Raw genomic sequence first — 19,548 nt, 5'->3', positions numbered from 1 at the left:
CTCTCACATATTAGGGAAAGCATCTGATTTCTTATTTTTTGTGACTGACTAATCTCACTTAGCATAATGTCCTCCAGTTCCATCCATTTCCCTGAAAATGATGTAATTGAGTTTTTTTGATGGCTGAGTAAAATTCCATTGTGTTCATATCCCACAGTTTTGTAATCCATTCATCTGTTGATGGACATCTTGGCTGGTTCCATAGTTTGGCTATGGTGAATTGTGCAGCTATGAACATAGATACACATGCATTAGTTTGGTAGTTTGGTTTCTTTTCTTTTGGGTAGATACCTAATAGTGGTATTGCTGGATCAAATGGTAGGTTTGTTCCCATTCTTCTGAGGATTCTCCATACTGTTTTCCAAAGTGATTGCACTAATTTGCAATCCCACCAACAATGTCTTAGAGTTCCCACTTCTCCACATCCTCGCCAGCATCTGTTGTTGTTTGTGTTTTGAATGATGGCCATTCTAGTTGGACTTAGGTGAAATCTCAGGGTAGTTTTGATTTGCATCTCTCTGATTGCCAGTGATGTTGAGCATTTTTTCATGCATTTATTGGCCATTTGAATTTCTTCTTTTGTGAAGTGTCTATTTAGTTCATTTGCCCATTTTGTTACTGGATGCCTTGTTTTCTTAGTGTTGAGTTTCTTGAGTTCTCTGTATATTCTAGATATTAGTCCTCTATCAGTGGTGTAGGTGGCAAAAATCTTCTCCCATTCTGTTGGCTCTCGATTGAGGTTCTTGATAGTTTCCTTTGCTGAACAGAAGCTCTTCAGTTTCATGCAATCCCATGTATTGATTCTCCTTTTAATTTGTTGTGCCTTTGGGGTCTTGTTGAGGAAATGTTTGTCTGTGCCTATGTGTTGTAGTGTTGGACCTATGCCCTCTTCAAGGAGCTTCAAGGTCTCTGGTTTAATTTCCAAGTCTTTGATCCATCGTGAGTTGACTTTTGTACAGGGTGAAAAAGTGGGATTAACATCCAATTTTCTGCATATGGTTAACCAGTTTTGCCAACACCATTTGTTGAAGACGCTATCTTTTTTCCAGTGGGTGTTTTTGGCCCCTTTGTCAAAAATCAATTGGCTGAAAGTGTGTGGACTTGTTTCTGGGTCTTCTGTTCTGCTCCATTGGTCTATATATCTGTTCTTTTGCCAGTACCATGCTGTTTTTATTACAATGGCTTTGTAGTATAGTTTAAAGTCAGGTATTGTGATTCCTCCTGTGTGGTTTTTGTTGCTGAGAACTACCTTGGCTATTCTGGGCTTTTTGTTATTCCTGATAAATTTAAGGACTGATTTTTCTATGTCTGTGAGGAATGATCTTGGTAGTTTAATGGGCATTGCATTAAATCTGTAGATCACTTTTGGGAGGATGACCATTTTAATGATATTTATTCTGCCAATCCATGAACATGGAAGATCTTTCCATCTTCTAAGATCTTCTTCGATTTCTTTTTTCAGTGTTTTATAATTTTCTTTGTAGAGATCTTTTACCTCCTTGGTCAGGTTTATTTGTAGGTATTTTATTTTTTTGTGGAAGATCCTGAGTGGAAGTGTTTTCTGAATTTCTTTTTCAGTGGATTTATGGTTGGTGTACAGGAAAGCTTCTGATTTTTTAAGATTGATTTTGTATCCAGATACTTTGCTGAATTTATTGATCAGTTCTATAAGCCTTTTGGTTGAGTTTGTTGGGTTTTCTAAATATAGTATCATGTCATCTGCAAATAGTGAAAGCTTAAGTTCTTCTTTTCCTATTTGTACTCCTTTGATTTCCTTTTCTTGCCTTATTGCTCTGGCTAGAGTCTCTAGTACTATATTGAAGAGAAGTGGTAATAGTGGACATCCTTGTCTTGTTCCAGTTTTTAGGGGGAATTCTTGAAGTTTTTCCCCATTTAATATGATGTTGGCAGTGGGCTTATTGTAGATTGCCTTAATAATGTTGAGATATGTTCCTTCTATTCCAATTCTCTGCAGTGTTTTTATCATAAATGGATGTTGAATTTTATCAAATGCTTTTTCAGCATCTATTGAGATGATCATGTGGTTTTTGTCTTTGATTCTGTTTATATGATGAATTACATGGATTGATTTTCGTATATTGAACCAGCCTTGCATCCCTGGGATGAACCCTACCTGGTCATGGTAAATGATTTTCTTGATGTGGTTTTGAAATGCGTGTTGCTAGTATTTTGTTTAATAGTTTTGCATCCAAGTTCATCAGAGATATAGGCCTGTAGTTTTCCTTCCTTGAACTGTCTTTATTCGGTTTGGATATTAGTGTGATGTTGGCTTCATAGAATGTATTTGGGAGAGTCCCGGTTTTTTCTATTTCCCGAAATAGTTTGAGTAGTATTGGGATAAGCTCTTCTATAAAGGTTTTGTAGAATTCACTTGGGAAACCATCTGGTCTTGGGCTTTTCTTTGATGGTAAGCTCTTTATTGCTGTTTCAATCTCTTTGATTGTTATTGGTTGGTTTAAGTGTTCTATATCTTCTTGACTCAGTTTAGGAAGGTTGTATTTATCTAGGAAGTTGTCGATTTCCTCCAGATTTTCCATTTTGTTGGAGTATAGTTTTTCAAAGTAGTTTCTGATAATCCTCTGTATTTCTACGCTGTCAGTAGTATTGTCTCCTTTTTCATCCCTTATCTTCATAATTTGGGTTGATTCTCTCTTTTTTTTATTTAGGTTGGCTAGTGGTTTATCAATCTTGTTAATTTTTTCAAGAAACCAGCTTTTGGTTTTGTTGATTTTCTGTATTGTTTTTTTATTCTCTATTTCGTTAATTTCTGCTCTAATTTTAATAATTTCCTGTCTTCTGCTGGCTTTGGGGTTCAGTTGTTCCTGCTTTTCAAGGGCTTTGAGGTGTGTCGTAAGGCTATTTATTTGAAGATTTTCTGTTTTTCTTATGTGAGCACTCAGTGCTATAAATTTTCCTCTTAATACTGCCTTCAGAGTGTCCCAGAGGTTTTGATATGTTGTTTCTTTATTTTCATTTGTTTCTAGAAATTTCTTGATTTCACCTCTTACATCTTCTATGACCCATTCTTCATTCAGAAGTGTGGTGTTCAGTCTCCACATGTTTATGTTGTTTCTCTGAGTCTTCTTATAGTTGATTTCTAGTTTCATTCCATTATGGTCTGAAATGACAGAGGGAAGTATATAACATTTTTTAAATTTGCTAGTGCTCATTTTGTGTCCCAGGATGTGATCTATTTTGGAGAAGGTTCCGTGAGCAGCTGAGAAAAATGTAAACTCTGCTGTAGTTGGGTGAAATATTCTATATGTGTCCAACAGGTCCATTTGGTTAATGGTGTTCTTTAGTTCTGAGACATCTTTACTGACCCTTTGTCTGGAAGATCGGTCTAGTATTGTGAGAGGTGTGTTGAAGTCTCCCAGTATTATTGTGTTGGGATTTATGTGTGACTTCATGTCATTAAGAGTTTGATTTATGAAAGTAGCTACCCCTATGTTTGGGGCATAGATGTTGATTATTGTTATTTCCTCTTGCTGGACTATTCCTTTTTTTTTTTTTTCCAATTTCAAATTCTTTTTATTTTATTTTATTTTTTGGTTACCTATCTTTATTTTTTTAACAATTTTTTTTATTGAACATAGATAGTATACATTTACACTATATTTGGTGCCCTCTCCACCCCCCCAGCCCCTGTTTTCTCTTCGCCCCTCCCACCAATGGTTGTCCAGGTTAACCATGTCTTATTCATAATTTTACACATGTTCAGGTATAGACCCTCATTAATCAAGATCGGCCTTTCTCCTCTCCTATCTTTCCATTAAGACTCTACACTAGCAAAGCAAACAACCTAATCAAGAAATGGGCAAATGAACTAAATAGACACTTCACAAAAGAAAAGATACAAAGGGCTAATAGATACATGAAAAGAAGTTCTTCATCACTGGCCATCAGGGAGATGCAAATCAAAACTACACTGAGATTCCATCTAACCCCAGTCAGAGTAGCAAGCATAAAGAAATCAAACAACAACAAATGCTGGCGAGGATGTGGGGAAAGAGGAACTCTTTTACACTGTTGGTGGGAGTGCAAACTAGTTCAGCCACTATGGAGATCTGTGTGGAGATTCCTAAGAAAGGTGGGAATAGATCCACCATATGATCCAGCTATACCACTCCTGGTTATCTTTCCAAAGGGGTTGAATTCAGAGAAATACAGCAACATATGCATACCTATGTTCATAGCAGCACAATTTGTAATAGCCAAAATATGGAACCAACCCAGATCACCATCAACAGATGAATGGATAGCAAAACTGTGGGATATACACACAATGGAATTCTATTTAGCCATAAAGAAGAACAAAATTATATCATTTGCAAGAAGATGGAAAGCCCTGGAGAGCTTCATGTTAAGTGAGATCAGCCAAGCACAGAAGGAGAAGATACACATGTTTCCTCTAATATGCCCAAACTAGAAAACACAAAGGATACCAGTGGGACTCCAGATATTAGAAGGGAAATACTGGACTATTCCTTTTACCAGTAAAATGTGACCTTGTCTCTCCTAATAAGTTTGGGTTTGAAGTCTAACTTGTCTGATATCATAGTTGCTACTCCTGCTTGTCTTCGAGTACCATTATCATGGATTACCTTGCTCCAGCCCTTTACCTTGAGTTTGTTCCTATCTTTACTTGTAAGGTGTGTTTCTTGTAAGCAGCAGATGGATGGATTCTGGCTTTTAATCCATTTTGCCACTTTATGTCTTTTTATTGGGGAGTTGAGGCCATTTACATTCAGTGTGATTATAGAGAGATAATTTTTAATTTCCAACATGTTAAGATCTTATTTCTGTTTGAGATACTGTTTATTCTTCTTTGCTTAGTTGTCTGCTGGATGGGAATTCTTGTTTCTTTGGTTCTGGCGTGTATTACCCATTTCCTCTTTGCAGTTAATCTCCTTGAGTATTTTCTCTAGCGCTGGTTTTGAAGACATAAATTCCTTCAGTTGCTGTTTGTCATGGAAGCTTCTTATTTTCCCATCTAATTTGATAGAAAGTTTTGCTGGGTAGGAAATTTTTGGCTGGAAGTTGTTTTCTTTCAGAGTTTGGAATATGTTACTCCATGCCCTTCTGGCTTTCATAACTTGGTTTGGGAAGTCTGGAGTGATTCTAATTGGTTTGCCTCTGTATGTCACATGGCCTTTTGTTTTTGTTGCCTTTAAGATTCTCTCCTTGGCTTCCACATTAGTCATTTTGACAATTATGTGGCGTGGGGATCCTCTTCTCTGATCCTGTCTGTAGGGAGTTGTATAAGTTTCCTGGACCTGTGTATCGACCTCTTGCTCTATATTTGGAAAATTTTCTGCTATTACTTCTTTGAAAAGATTGTTGATCCCTTTGGTTTCACCTTCTTTTCCCTCCTCTATTCCAATTATTCTTAGGTTAGCTCTCTTGAAATGGGCTCATATTTCTTCAATGTCAGATTCCTGGTGTCGGGTTTTTTTTTCTAAGTTAGAAACTATGCGTTCATTTTTGGAATGATCATCTTCAAGAAGCGAGATTCTATTCTCCATGTGGTCTAATCTGTTGTTTATAATTTGAGTTGAGGCCTTTCCTTCATTAATTGCATCCTTTATCTCTTTTTGACTCTCTCTAAATTCTTTTTGAAAGTCCTCTATTATTTCTAAAGTAATTTTCCTAATTTGATCTTCTAGAGATCTTTGGATTTCTGTGTTATCAGATTCTGATGTTGTAGGGTTGTGGGCATTTACTGCTCCATTGTTATTTCTCTTTCCCATGATTTTGGAAGTTTGTGCCTTCTCTGGGTTCTTCCCTGAGTCACTACGAGTTCACTTAAGATGCTCTGGATCCCGAGTCTGTGGTATCTCAGTCACCACTACTCCTTTACTGGGTTGTATCACAAAGTCTCAGACCCAGGGAGTCAATCGAGGCTGCTTAGACTGTGGGGGTGGGGGGGTGCCAAGTTGGGCGTTCTCCAGCAGGGAGTTGTGACTATGTTATGATATCTCTGCCACTGCCACTCCCCCACTGTGCTGCACTGCTAAAATCTCCAACCCAGGGAGACTATCTGCGCAAGTCCCTGGGAGTGCAGTACTGGGATTTCTCCCCTAGGGGCCGCAATTTGACTCACGGTTGTTGAGTGTGCTGATGAAGCTGTAGTGAACTCGGTGGATTCGCTGCTGCCGCCACTGGCAATATGGCACCACTGCCACGCCCTCGGCTGTGATGCGGCGTATTTCTTTTCTGGTTTTGAGCTCTGCTCTGAGTCCCTGCCAGGTGTACTGTGCCCGGCACTTGGGAACTTTAGATGTTCCTTCAGCTCGCCGTCCACCCCTGCTCTCAGGCGCCTGGTGGCTGGTTGTGTGAGTTGGTCTAGGTCCGTCTGGTGAAGTCACCGCTGCAGCCAGCAGTAAGACGCTGCTTCTGCTTCCTAGGCCACGAGGCCAGAGTACCTCATCTCTGGATTTGAGCTCTGTTTTGAGTCTCCCTCCTCTCTGGAGCCTGGTGCTGCTAGGGGAGATGTAGGCCGTGCCGCTCCGGCTGCTCTGCGCCGCGGCTCAGGCTGCTCCGCGCCACGGCTCTGGCCACTCTGGCTGCTCCCATCTCTCTGCACCGCAGCTCAGGCTGCTCCGCACCCCGGGACTGGCCACTCCGGCCATTCCGCGACGCGGCTCTGGCTGCTCCGGCTGCTCTGGTGGCTCCGCTCGGCTGCTCTGGCTTCTCTTCTCGCCTGCTCTGGCCACTCCGTTCCCCTGCTCCGGCGGCTCCGCTAGGCTGCTCAGGCCGCTCCGCTCCGGCTGCTCCGGCTGCTCCACTCCGTGGCTACGGCCGCTCCGCACCACGGCTCCAGCCACGCCACGTCGCGGCTCTGGCTGCTCCGGCCACTCTGGCCGCTTCGCGCCGCGACTCCGACTGCTCCACACTGAGGCTCTGGCCGCTCCGGCTGCTCCGGCCGTTCTGCGCTGCGGCGGGCGCGGAACTTCGGGCTGGTTTTTTTCTGGTGTCTTGTTTTTTCAGCCCCTTTTCTCTGTCCCTTGTATTTAGTTTTTATTTCTTTGCTGGTGGTGTTTTCTGGCTCTGAAAGGCGCTGGTTTTGTGGTAATAGAGTTCGATTGTTAGCAGGACTTGTAAGTGCCGCTTTCCTCTGTCGCCATCTTCCCGGAAGTCCCCTACAACTCATTTAAAGATGTCAGTTGGTTTAGGTTCTTTCCCAGGTTTTGCTGTTACTTCACATTATGTTATTGGACAAATTGACTAGTTTTTTTTTTTCACTTTAGTTTTCTTATTTTTTTTAAATAAAAAGGTGGACAATATCAATTAATAGGTAACAACCAGCTCTTGAATGCTTGTTTATTTACTTGGTAGGGATGGGGTGGAACCCATGTCAAGGCTGTGCACATGCTAAGCAAGTGCTCTGCCACTGAGTGATAGCTCTAGCTCTAAGCTCTTGAATATTTTATACATGTTTAAAGCTTAGTAAGAAAAGTCAGGTATCATGGCGCATACCTGTGATCCAGTACTTGTAAGGCTGAGAGATAAGGATCCTAGGTTTGAGACCAGCTTCAGCAACCTAGTAAGACTCTGTTTCAAAATGAAAAATAAAATGGGTCTGGGAGTGTAGCTTAGAGGTAGAATGTCCCTCGGTTCAATCCCCCTGTACCACATACACACACACACACGTGCCTCAGCAACCTAGTAAGACTCTGTTTCAAAATGAAAAATAAAATATGTCTGGGTGTAGCTTAGAGGTAGACTGTCCCTTGGTTCAATCCCCTGTACCACATAAACACACACACACACCTGCTTGCAAGCCATGCACAGTGTCGGTTCAATCCCCTATACCACATAAACACACACACACACACACACACACACACACACACACACACACAGTGGGGCGAATGCTTGTAAGCCCAGCATTCAGGAGGCTGAGACCAAAGGATCACGATGGTTTGTGGACAGCCTCAGCTACTTAGTGAGGCCCTTCGCAGCTTAGTAAACCCTGTTTCAAAATAAAATGAATAAAAAATAGGGCAGGTGGAGCTTGGAGGTAGAATGCCCCTGGGTTCCATCTCCAGACCTGCAAAAAAAAAAAGTAAAAAGAAAAAAAACTGCCTGCAAATGTCAGAGAATTGACCATTATCTCTTCTTGAATATAGTCATTTGGAAGAATTTTCTAACTTTAACGCTTTAACTTTTTTCTCTGAATTCTGAAAGTGCATATTAATTATCCTCTCTGAATGGGTTTTAGTTTCCTCAATGGGGTGATCCAAGAGGACTCTAGTCTTCAACTCTGATATTATGATTCTAATTGTACTATGTCAGCGACAACAAATTATCACAAAATTTCTTGTGTATGTTATAAAAATTATGTTTACCTGGCCTAATTGATTTGTAAGCACTAAAAAGTTCTTTAAACATTAATGATTACTTTGCATGAAATTAGAAATTTGGAAAGACTGTCTTTTCTGACTTTACTTTCCTCTTATTGCAAGTACGCCTTCAATGTCATTGGACTATTAAACTATAAACCTTTCTTTTTAAAAATTCCAACAGGGGTTTAATAAAATATTCTTCCCTAACAGTTTCCAAAACATGCACAAAGTTATACGTAATCCATATAGCAATCATAAGTATAGCTAATAATGCAGTTTACACTTTACTAATGATAGGCTGCTGATCAGAGATATTAAATGAGTTGTCTATTTTTACATAATTAAGGGGCAGAATTTTAATCCAGTTTAGTTTTTAATTTCCATGTTTATTTCCAACTATTCCATTTCTACCTATTTATTGTTACTTTGTTTAGACACTTGTAGAGTTTAATTAGATAGTATTCATTTTGCAAAAATTTAAGTTCTTTTTATATTTCATAATTGATAGCTATTTTACAATTTTTATAGGTTGAGCATATTTTATATTTATAGAAAAATATACTAGTAACTCATCTTTCTAATTAGCACTAATTGTTTGCTTTATTGTCATTAAATAATTTTTACCGAAATTTTTTTAGTTTATATTTATTCATAAATAAATGCAGAATCGTTTGCCAGGAGCTATATTAATGTTATTAAAACTTAGTCTGTTACTTTCTATATTTATTTGATTATTATTTTCAATGTTAAATTTGGGAATAATGCAAGTACATTTGAAGAATTTTATTGTTTTCTCTATCAGTGGTGTTTAGTAAAATCAACTGTTAGCCTTTCATGTTTTTTACTTTTTTCAGGCACATTAATTTTAATATATTTTTCAGTTCTGACTTAAATATAGTTACAGATCTGTGTGTGTGTGTGTGTGTGTGTGTGTGTGTGTGTGTGTGTATACTACTTCAAAGAGAAGTGCATTTTTGTCTTCATTTGCTTTTATTCTTCTACCAATGAAAAAGTTTCGTTTGTCTTTAAAACTACAAGAGAAAGTAGGAGAAATGGGTATAAAAGGTTAAAGCTAACAGAGATTTTGTAACTGTCATTATTTAAGGTAATTCTTTCCCTGGTAATTATGTATTCACAAAATAATTTGCATCTATATTTTGTAGTCTCCTTGTTAAAACCTTTGAATATCATATTCACTTTTTGATGAAATATTAGAAATTCTGCTTCTTTTTCATTGAAATTTTAAATCTCATTTGTATTTTAGTTTGTACAAGCACTTGGATAACAGTGTGGGTAACTTGTTTTTTGTGTCACTTGTCTGATTTTTATAGGAAATATAATGGTCACATTGAAAGTAAGCCACTAACCATTCCAAAGGATATTGATCTTCATCTAGAAACAAAATCAGTTACAGAAGTGGATACTTTAGGTAAGGGAAATCTTGGGAAAATGTTCTATAAATACCAGTTGTATACTATGGTAGTGAAAATAATTATATCTATTGTGGCTAGATTTTTTTATGTTTTTCTAATCCTCAAGTCCATTATATAGAATATGAAATATAAGAAGTTTAAATGCTCAAAATGGCTTCATTTGAATTATTTTATTTTTCTACTCATCAAACTTACAAGAATATTTTCCTCGTTTTTTAGAAGAGGCTCTTAACCCAAGCTTTTATAGTTTCTGTTTAATTGAGATCACAGTTTTTATAATCTCAAATTATAAACTTTTTGCTTTCTTTACTACTATACTTTATAATGTGGCATGACAAACTGCATTTGTATATTTGTAGTGAAATATCTGTATTTTCAATAATCCAGCTTATTCTAGCATTTAGTAGAAAGGGAAGTAGATTAGCATATTAAGAATCAGAAAACTGTACTTATTCAAGATTCACTTTTGCACATTGGGTGTTTCTGAATAAATCATTTACTTTCAATTTCTATAATCATATAATGACTGTAAATTTTTAATATGAAGTTTCTGTGAAAAGGCATTTAAGGTGATATTACTTAAAACCTAGTTTTCAAACCTCACTGTATATCATAATCACTTGAGGAGCACTTTAAGAATAAAGATTGCCTACTCCCACCCTTGGAGATTCAGTGAATCTAGGGTTCTGAGAATTGGTACTTTTCAAAGTGCTCCAAGTGATTTTGATTTTTGACGAGGTTGGGAAACCACTTTTGATAATGTATAAAGTATCATTATGTAATTTGGCCTTCCCTGGGTTAATCACAATACCCTCAAAAAACCATAACAGATTTATCTAGCATCTCATATAGAATTATTTTATGATAGTAAGTGCCTTAAAATATTTGACAAAATTGAGTATTGTATCTTTGAAGATTATAAAAATATGAAAAGGGCGTTCTAGAACCCCAAAAATGTCAATGAAGAATAATATAATTTAGTTGTCTAGTATCATTAGATTTTTAAGACTGGTTATGTTATCCTCTTTTTACTATTTTTTAATGTAATACTTAAAACATTTTGAAACACTTTGGCTTTCTGAATAGTTGTCACATTTGTTTATAAAAATATTCATTAAATGTTTAAATAAAAGAATATAAGCACATTTTCTTTGACTCATAGTATAGTTTTTTATTATTTTTACTAATAGCCTCCATTTATTGAATAATTATCAGCTATTAAGTTCAGAAATATCCTAAAAGTATTAAGTATCAGGCATTGTAAGTGCTTAATACTAACTAATCCTCATAGTTTTTTGAGGTGGGTAACATCTTTTTTTTAAACTCATTTGAAAAAGAGTTAACTTTGACATCGTTACACACTGAATGCAATAGAGCTAACCAGTGAATACTAGGCTATTTTAATGAACTTAAAAAGTAGAAAATAGCGTAAGGTGGCTTCAGCCTAAAGTTTATTGAGTATTTGGTTTAGCGTAAAATGTTTTGAGAACTAGTTGCAAATGGTACTATCTTAACAACTGATCATTTAACAACAAGAACATTTCAGTTAACTGGAATAGCAGAGAGAGATTTATATTTAGGTAATAATTTATTTATTTATTTATTTATTTATTTATTTATTTATTTTTATTTTTGGTGGTATTGGGGGTGGAACCCAGAGGCTCTCTACCTCCGGGCTATACTCCCAGACCTATTTTATACTTTATTTGGAGACAGGGTCTCACTAAGTTGCTGAGAGCCTCACTCAGTAGCTGAGGCTGGTTTCGAACCTGCGCGATCCTCCTGTCTCAGCCTCCCAAGTGCGGGGATTACAAGCGTGCGCCACCACGCCCGGCCTTTTAGGTAATAATTTATAAATGTATGTTATGTATGTATGTTTGGGTACAAGTAGAGAGTTTTCTGTCTGAGCTTCTTTTGACTCTAATATTCTATTAAAGGGCACATATATAATTACATTACTGAGTACAAAATGAATATAATTATAACGTTTGGGTTATGTATATGGCTAAGAAAAGAATATATATAACTTGTACTTTAGTTGAATGTGTTTTTTTGATATCCCAATAACAGTTTTGAGCATCCATCTAAATTTCTATCAGCTGTCTCTCTCTCTCTCTCTCTCTCTCTCTCTCTCTCTCTCTCTCTCTCTCTCTCTCTCTTTGGTGGTACTGGGGTTCCTGGAAGCCCCTCTATCTCCGGGCTACACTCCCAGACCTATTTTTACACTTTTATTTGGAAACGGTCTCCTAAGCCAGCACGCGTGGCTGGCTTTGAACCTGTGCGATCCTCCTGTCTCTGCCTCCCAAGCGCAGGGTTTATAAGCGTGCGCCACCACACCTGGCTTCAGCTGTCTCTTTTAAGAACCTCTTAGAGGACAAGAACTTTGAAATGTTACCTGGCTACTTACTATGAGAGGGTTGCATGGAAGAAGCCTGTGTGAATGTGGGTAGATATGGAGAATTAGAATGCTTACTTCGGTTATCAGAAGTAAAAATTGAAAAGCTATTAAAAGTGGACATTGATCGTTTTGTTGTTGTTTTGTGGTACTGGGGATTGAACCAAGAGCATTATACCTCGGGGTTACATGTGTAGCCCTTTCTATTTTTGTTTTGAAACAGAGTCTGACTAGATTACTAAGAGTCTTGCTAAGGCTGTCCTCAAACCTGCAGTCCTCCTGTCTCAGCCTCTTAATACGGGGATTAGAGGCATGCATCACAGTGCCTTGGATGGACATCGGTCTATCTTTTCTGTCCATCTCATCAACTTCCTACCAAAAAGTTACTCAAGAGGCTACATGTGGATTGTGTGTGTGGTGGGGGGAGAGAGAAAGATTCAGGGGGGGAGGGTCCTACAACTATATTAAGATAAATCTTTTAGACTGATGTGCATATCCTAGATCCATCACACCAGAAAACCTAAAACAGTTAATCTCAAGCAAATTAAGAATGTTAAAGTAACTTAAAGCAAATAAAATATTCACCCAATTATAAAAGACTTGGGAATTTATTATTTTACTATCACTATTTAGATATGATAAACATTTTGGCTAGTTTGTTTTGATATTTTAATAGATCTTATTTTCAGTGTTATTTTAAAAATACTTTTTCTATAAGGATATTGTATACTTACTAATTTTTACTTACTTTTTTTTATAAGGGTATTGTATGCTTATAAAATTTAGCTGGGCGTGGTGGCGCACACTTGTAATCCCTGTATTTGGGAGGCGGAGACAGGAGGATCGCGCAGGTTCGAAGCCAGCAGCGCTGGCTTAAGAGACCCTGTTTCCACAAAAACAAAACAAAAACAAAAACAACAACAAAAAATATATATAGTTTGGGAATATAGCCCAGAGGTAGAAGTGCTTCCAGAAACCCCAGTACCACCACCAAAAATAAAAATATAAATATATAAATAAATAAATAAATAAAAATTTAATACTTATTGTATTACATTTTGCAACTAAAATTTTTCCAAAGCAACATAGACCATTTTATTATGTGTGTGCCATTAAGAACATAGTGATTGATGTGTACATGTGCAATTTACTTCCACATTTGGAGGAGGCCTTCTACAAAATATTGTTGGTATTTGGAACTATACTCTGGTGGAATTAAACCAGAATGTCTATATCTTATAAGAAGGTAATAAAGTGAGATTGAAAGGATCATGGAATTATGTTTATTTTCAGAGGATGTTAATTGTAGGGGGTAAGATTCTACTCTGAAGAATGAAATCATTTGTGGGAGTGGTATAGTTTTATGTTAAACCAACAGATATTTCATCAGCTTTCTTACAGAGCAGAAATAGGAATAAAAAGTGTATGTTTATCAATAACATAAAATTACTAGTCCTTCATTACTGTGGTTAATAATTGTAACATAAAGTTTAACTCTTACTTCACAGAAATGAACAATGCAAGTAAATCTTTTATATTCTAGACCAAATTGTTTTATTGAAGCTAACATACCTAGATCTTCAAGAAGAACATTTTTATTTATAATTTTTGTAGGCAGTGAGTTAATTCTGAGCTAATGAGTTAAGAAAATGGAAATACCAACACATTTGCGATCATATTTTAAAAAGTTGAAAGTACATTTGGTAACCATTTAAGGTTTATTTTTATTAATTTATAAGTTAGTAAAATTTAAATTTAGATGCTAATATTCTATATCTGTTTCCTGTATTTTTATATTCTCCCATTTGCAAGTCTTACATTACATATCAACAAATGAAGTCTAGCATACTTAAAGTTAATTGTGGATATTGTGAAGTTTTAAGTGAAACTTTTTAACTTTTGTTTTTCAGCATTGCATTACTTTCCAGAATACCAGTGGCTGGTGGATTTCACAGTAGCAGCTACAGTTGTCTATTTAGTAACTGAAATCTATTACAGTTTTATGAAGCCTACCCAGGAAATGAATATCAGCTTGGTATGGTGCCTACTGGTCTTATCTTTTGCAATGTATCCTTCAAAACATCATTAATAGTAATTTTTGAATTTATCCTTTACAACTAAATCTTTTGCAGCTCTGATTTGAAAAAGCTATAAATCATTAGAGAACTTTTTTTTTAGTGAATTCCTTATGTAGTTGAAACAAATCTCAAGACAGTAGAGGTAAATAATTCAAAAAGCTAAAGACAAGGGATGATGCCAGTTCACTGCCTTTCTCTTCTTATCCAAGTCTAATGTCACAGAGCAGCCACTTTCACCTTTTGAGAAGGCATCTTTGAGGGATTTCTTTCCACCTGTTTATTACTAATATTGGTGCTATTTTAATTTTACATATTATTGCATCTTCTTTTCTTCTCTTTCATTCCCTCAAACTAGAGACATTTTACTAAATTTGCACTCAGTTTTAAAATGTTATGCCTGTAAAATGTTATTTAGAGCTAATAGGCATTCTAATATATTATTACCGTCTTTGAATAATTATATTTTATTTTGGTACTGGGGATTGAACCCATGGGCATTCTGCTTCTACCCTCTACTCTTTTCATTTTTAATTTTGAAACAGGATCTCCCTAAGCTGCTGGGACTGGCATTGAACCTGTGATCCTTTTATCTCAGCTTCCCAAGTACTGGGATTACAGCCACCATACCCAGTTAAACTTTTTATTTTTGTTGTATGAAAACTAAATTTACCCAGAGTTAATGGTAGAATGGTAGTTAAGATTTCATTTCTATTTTGTTTTTCCATAGAAAGATCTTTCTGGAGCCCTCCTTTCTGCCTAGCTGTTATCCTATGACTTTTCTTTAGTATTTTTCTAAGACTTTACTTCTTTCTATCTCACAATCTCTTCTTCCTAGTTTACTCTCCTTTCTAGAGTGTCCTTAAAAAAGATGATCAATTATTTTCACAGTTTTGTATACCTTGAATTACTTTTATATTTTTCTTCTATGCTTTATTTATTTATTTATTTATTTATTTTGGTGGTAATGGGGGTAGAAACTAGGGGCTTTCCACCTCTAGGCTATACTTCCAGACCTGTTTTATACTTTATTTGGAAACAGGGTCTCACTAAGTTGCTGAGAGCCTCACTCAGTAGCTGAGTCTGGCTTTGAACCTGCGCAGTCATCCTGTCTCAGCCTCCCAAGTGTGGGGATTAGAAGCATGTGCCACCACGCCTGGTTTCTCCTCTACTTTATTGATAGATTGGCTCACTAGAAAATGTAAAAAAAAAAAAAAAAAAAAACCCAAAAAAACAAAAGTTTTTTTTTTTTTTATCAAGAGTTTTAAGTTTTGAGAAATTGGATGTTCTTTTGCGCTTTGTTGTGTACCTCTTTTTCTTTTGTTACATATACCTTTCTGAAGCTTTTTTGTTATTCTGAAGTTTTTACCATTAATTACATTAAGTTCTGGGTTTACTCTTTATTTTTACTTATTTATTTTGGTACTAAGGATGATTGAACTAGGGGCACTCTACCACCAGGCTATATCCCCAGCTCTTTCTATATTTTATTTTGAAATGGTCTTGCTAAATTTCCGAGGCTGTTCTCCAACTTGAGATTCTCCTGTTTCAGCCTCTCAGATACTGGGATTATATGTGCATTGCATCATGTCTGGCTTGGATTTAACTCTGAGATCTGGACATCTTCTGGGAGATGTTTTTATACCTTACTGAAGGTCTGTTTCATTCTTGTGCTGGGACTTTGCCAATTTATAGGCTTACTTTGAGACAAAGGTGGATGGATAGAACTGGTTACTTTTTAAAGTAATTTTTTTTTTTTTTTTTTTTTTTTTTTTTTTTTGCGGGTCTGGGGATGGACCCAGGGGCATTCAACCTCTGAGCTATACCCCTGGCCTATTTTTTATTCTTTATTTTGAAACAGGGTCTCACTAAGTTGGGAAGGGCTTCACTAAGTAGCTGAGGCTGTCCATGAATCATGATCCTTCCATCTCAGCCTCCTGAATGCTGGGATTACAAGCCTGCACCACCACACCAGGCTTAAAGTACTTCTTTTCAGTTGTAATTATTTTATTTTGTACTTCTAGAAAACAAACTCTGGACCTCATGTACACTAGACAAGTGATCTACTACTGAGCTACGGCTCTAGTCAGGTATGGTAGCAAACATCTATAATCCCAGTACTTGGGAGGCTGAAACAGAAGGATTGCAGGTTCAAGGCCAGCCTCAGCAGTTTAATAACTCCTGTTACTCCCAACACACACATGGAATAACTGGCATGTTTATCCTCGTATGTGAAAACTTTGTGGGGTCTGACCAGTCCTTTGCTCTTTCTGGGAGTTCTTTAGTAAAATCAGGAGCTTGTCTTAACTTTCTAGTTCAGCTTCCTTTTTCTGTTTACTCCATTGCCATTTATCTATCTGTTTACTAGGCTATAAATGCTTTTTCTCTTTTCATTCACTATTTCTGAGTAATTAAACACAAATTTTCTTACTGCCATTTTGTTGGGGATTAACAAGAAGCGAAAAACTAAATATTTTTATTCAAATTTTTTGTATTGTTTCTTTGGTAAAATTCTATTTTATCTTTTTACAGGAATCCTTGTTAGTTTTATACTTTGTTTTCTTGACTGATTCTTTAATTTTCTTATCTCTTTATAATATTTTCTCCTAATTCTATTTTTTTTTTTCTTGGAAGTACTGGGGATGGAACCCATGGGCATTATACCTCCAAGCCACACCCCAAGCCCTAGTTTTTAGTCTTTTTATTTTTATTTTTGAAACAGGGTCTCACTGAGTTGTGAAGGACTGTACGCAAACCACAATCCTCTGGTCTCCGCCTCCCAAGTGTTGGGATTATAAGTGTGCGCCACCACGCTGGGTCTCTAATTCTAATTTGTATCTCAACCTTTCTGTTGGCATGTGTGTATGTGTGTGTATGAGAGAGACACACACACAGACAGACACTGGAGTTTGAAGAGCCAGGGCCTTATACATGCTAGGCAAGCAAGCACTCTTTCATCTGCCACTGAGCTGTATCTTCATCCTTTTTATTTTGAGTCAGGGTTTTGCCAATTCCCCAGACAGACCTTGAACCTGTGATCATTCTACCTCAGCCTCCAAATACCTGGGATTGCAGCAATGTATTATGAAATTTTTTTTAATGTCGTGGCTTTTTTTTTTTTTTTTTTTTTTTGGTGATACTGGGGTTCCTGGAAGCCCTTCTACCTTAGGGCTACACTCCCAGACCTCTTTTATATTTTTATTTGGAAACAGGGTCTCCTAATCCAGCATGGCTGGCTTCGAACCTGCGCGATCCTCCTGTCTCCGCCTTCCAAGTGCGCCACCATGCCCGGCGTAATGTGGACTTTTAAAAAACATTTTAGGACTTTTTCATTTTTCAAAAAAAGTGATCCATTTTAAAAGCATTCTTGAATCAGAGATGTGTAGTATCCTTTTGTTTCTAGGAATATTTATATATATATATATATATATATATATTTTTTTTTTTTTTTTTTGGTGGTGGTACTAGGGTTCCTGGAAACCCTTCTACCTCCGGGCTACATTCCCAGAACTATTTTATACTTTTTATTTGGAAACAGGATCTCTTTAAGCCAGCGAGGCTGGCTTCGAACCTGCATGATCCTCCTGTCTCCGCCTCCCAAGTGTGGGGATTACAAGTGTGTGCCACCACGCCCGGCTATTGATATCTTTTAATTTCGAATTCATAGCTTGCATTACTTATTTTCTTGGGGATTTTCCCCTTTTTGCTTTAATCCCAGTTAAAGATGGTTCTCAGATGTCTGTGATCTTTGAATATCTCTTGATATTCAAAAAGGCACCAAAAAATTGAAAGTGTTACACAAGTGGCTAGAGCTTATTGATTAATGAGCCTTTTTGTGAATGATTCGACAGAGAACTGGCAGGATCCTTGAGGGGTCTTCTAATGACCAGTGTCTATAGATCAATGGGCTGTCATTTTCTTCAAAAAGGAATGTCTATAATCCCAACTGTGGAATAAAAATAACAGCTAATGAATTGGGAGATGATTCAGGAAAAACGGCTCTGGTCTTGACATTCAGTGGGTGAACATTTATTTAGGCCCTTTCTGTTTTCGGTTCTTCATTGTCACCCTAACTTTTAGAAAGTAGTCCTAACATGTTCTGCTAGTGCTGGTAAAGGGCCACTATCTAACCAATGTGATGGGCAAGACGAAAGATCTGGGAAGTCTTACTTAGAACTACTACAGCCTTTCAACCAATCTTTCTGTTTTCATCCATTCCACAAATATGTATTTGGAGGTGCCTGATGTCTCTAATTCCTGACATTTCCATGGCTTCTGATGAATGAATTTCTTAATGGATTCCTGTCCTTGCTGACCCAGCAAAGCAGAGAAAGCTGAAACCTAAAGTAGTATTGCTTGTTCATCTACTTCCTATCTTCTAAAATTTTCTTGACTTTTTTCCTGTCTCTTAATCTTGGTTCTTGAGTATTTTTACTTTGCTTTTTATGTAGTTTATTTCATCAGATCTGGGACTAAACAGAGGAAATGCATGTCATACATCTTTTATATTCAACCAGAGACTGTTGAACCATCTTGTAATGTTGTAAGTGGATATTATTTTAAATATATGGTGTGATTTGACATTGCAGTATCACTGTGCTATGTCTACACTGGCTTTTTAATTGGCTTAGTTATAATTTAGAGTAGAAGGGCCACAAGAGAGTTATGAGAAGCAATATCTTCACAAAGTATATAACATACTAGGTAGAAATATCATGTATGTCAATTGAGAAACATCCTGAAATATGCAGTGTTGAAGTAGTCCCAAGAACAGATTAAGATCAAGCATTTGAAATATTACTTAACTCTACAGCTTTAAAAACATGATGATACCACCAAGTCAGACCCTTTCTTCAATATCAAGTCATATAAAAGCCACCAAGATATTTCAGTTTGATAATTAGGAATAACTGGCTATATGTAATATTATTATTTTCTAACTTAATGAGGTCTTATGTTCTCTAAAATATTATTTGTTACAGAATTTTCTCCATTTTTGTTGCTATGTATATTTTTCTTTATGCTGGTTTATTTGAATGTCATATGGCCTTTCATACCTGCCAGAGAAGCTTTAAAAATGTACTTGTAAATAGCTATTCATATTGTTTCTGTGAGTAAAGTTCATCTTTCATATCACTCAGTAATGCCTAATAATGTGAGAACAAAGGTCCTGCACAGTCTTCAGCACTGAACTGGCTCTGCTTAGTTTTAAGTAGTACACTCATGAGAGGTGCCAAACAGTAGCATCCCTTTGGAAATCTGGTAGCTAGCTGTCT

General features: G+C 36.8%; 1 protein-coding gene across 1 annotated transcript in view; it reads left to right on the top strand.

Moving 5' to 3' along the window:
- The window catches only part of TMEM161B (transmembrane protein 161B), a gene marked incomplete at its 3' end in the record, with an annotated part of 53,621 nt that overhangs the window by 15,238 nt on the left and 18,835 nt on the right, over positions 1-19,548 (top strand). Inside the window, exons 3-4 of the mRNA XM_080715747.1 lie at positions 9,701-9,798; positions 14,108-14,264. Of these exons, the coding sequence (XP_080571873.1) occupies positions 9,701-9,798; positions 14,108-14,264 (255 nt within the window). The remainder of the gene's footprint in view (positions 1-9,700; positions 9,799-14,107; positions 14,265-19,548) is intronic.

This window comes from Muscardinus avellanarius, assembly GCF_963383645.1.
Source record: "Muscardinus avellanarius genome assembly, chromosome: 1".
Taxonomy (NCBI): Eukaryota; Metazoa; Chordata; class Mammalia; order Rodentia; family Gliridae; genus Muscardinus; species Muscardinus avellanarius.
This window is presented reverse-complemented; position numbering and strand designations above follow the sequence as displayed.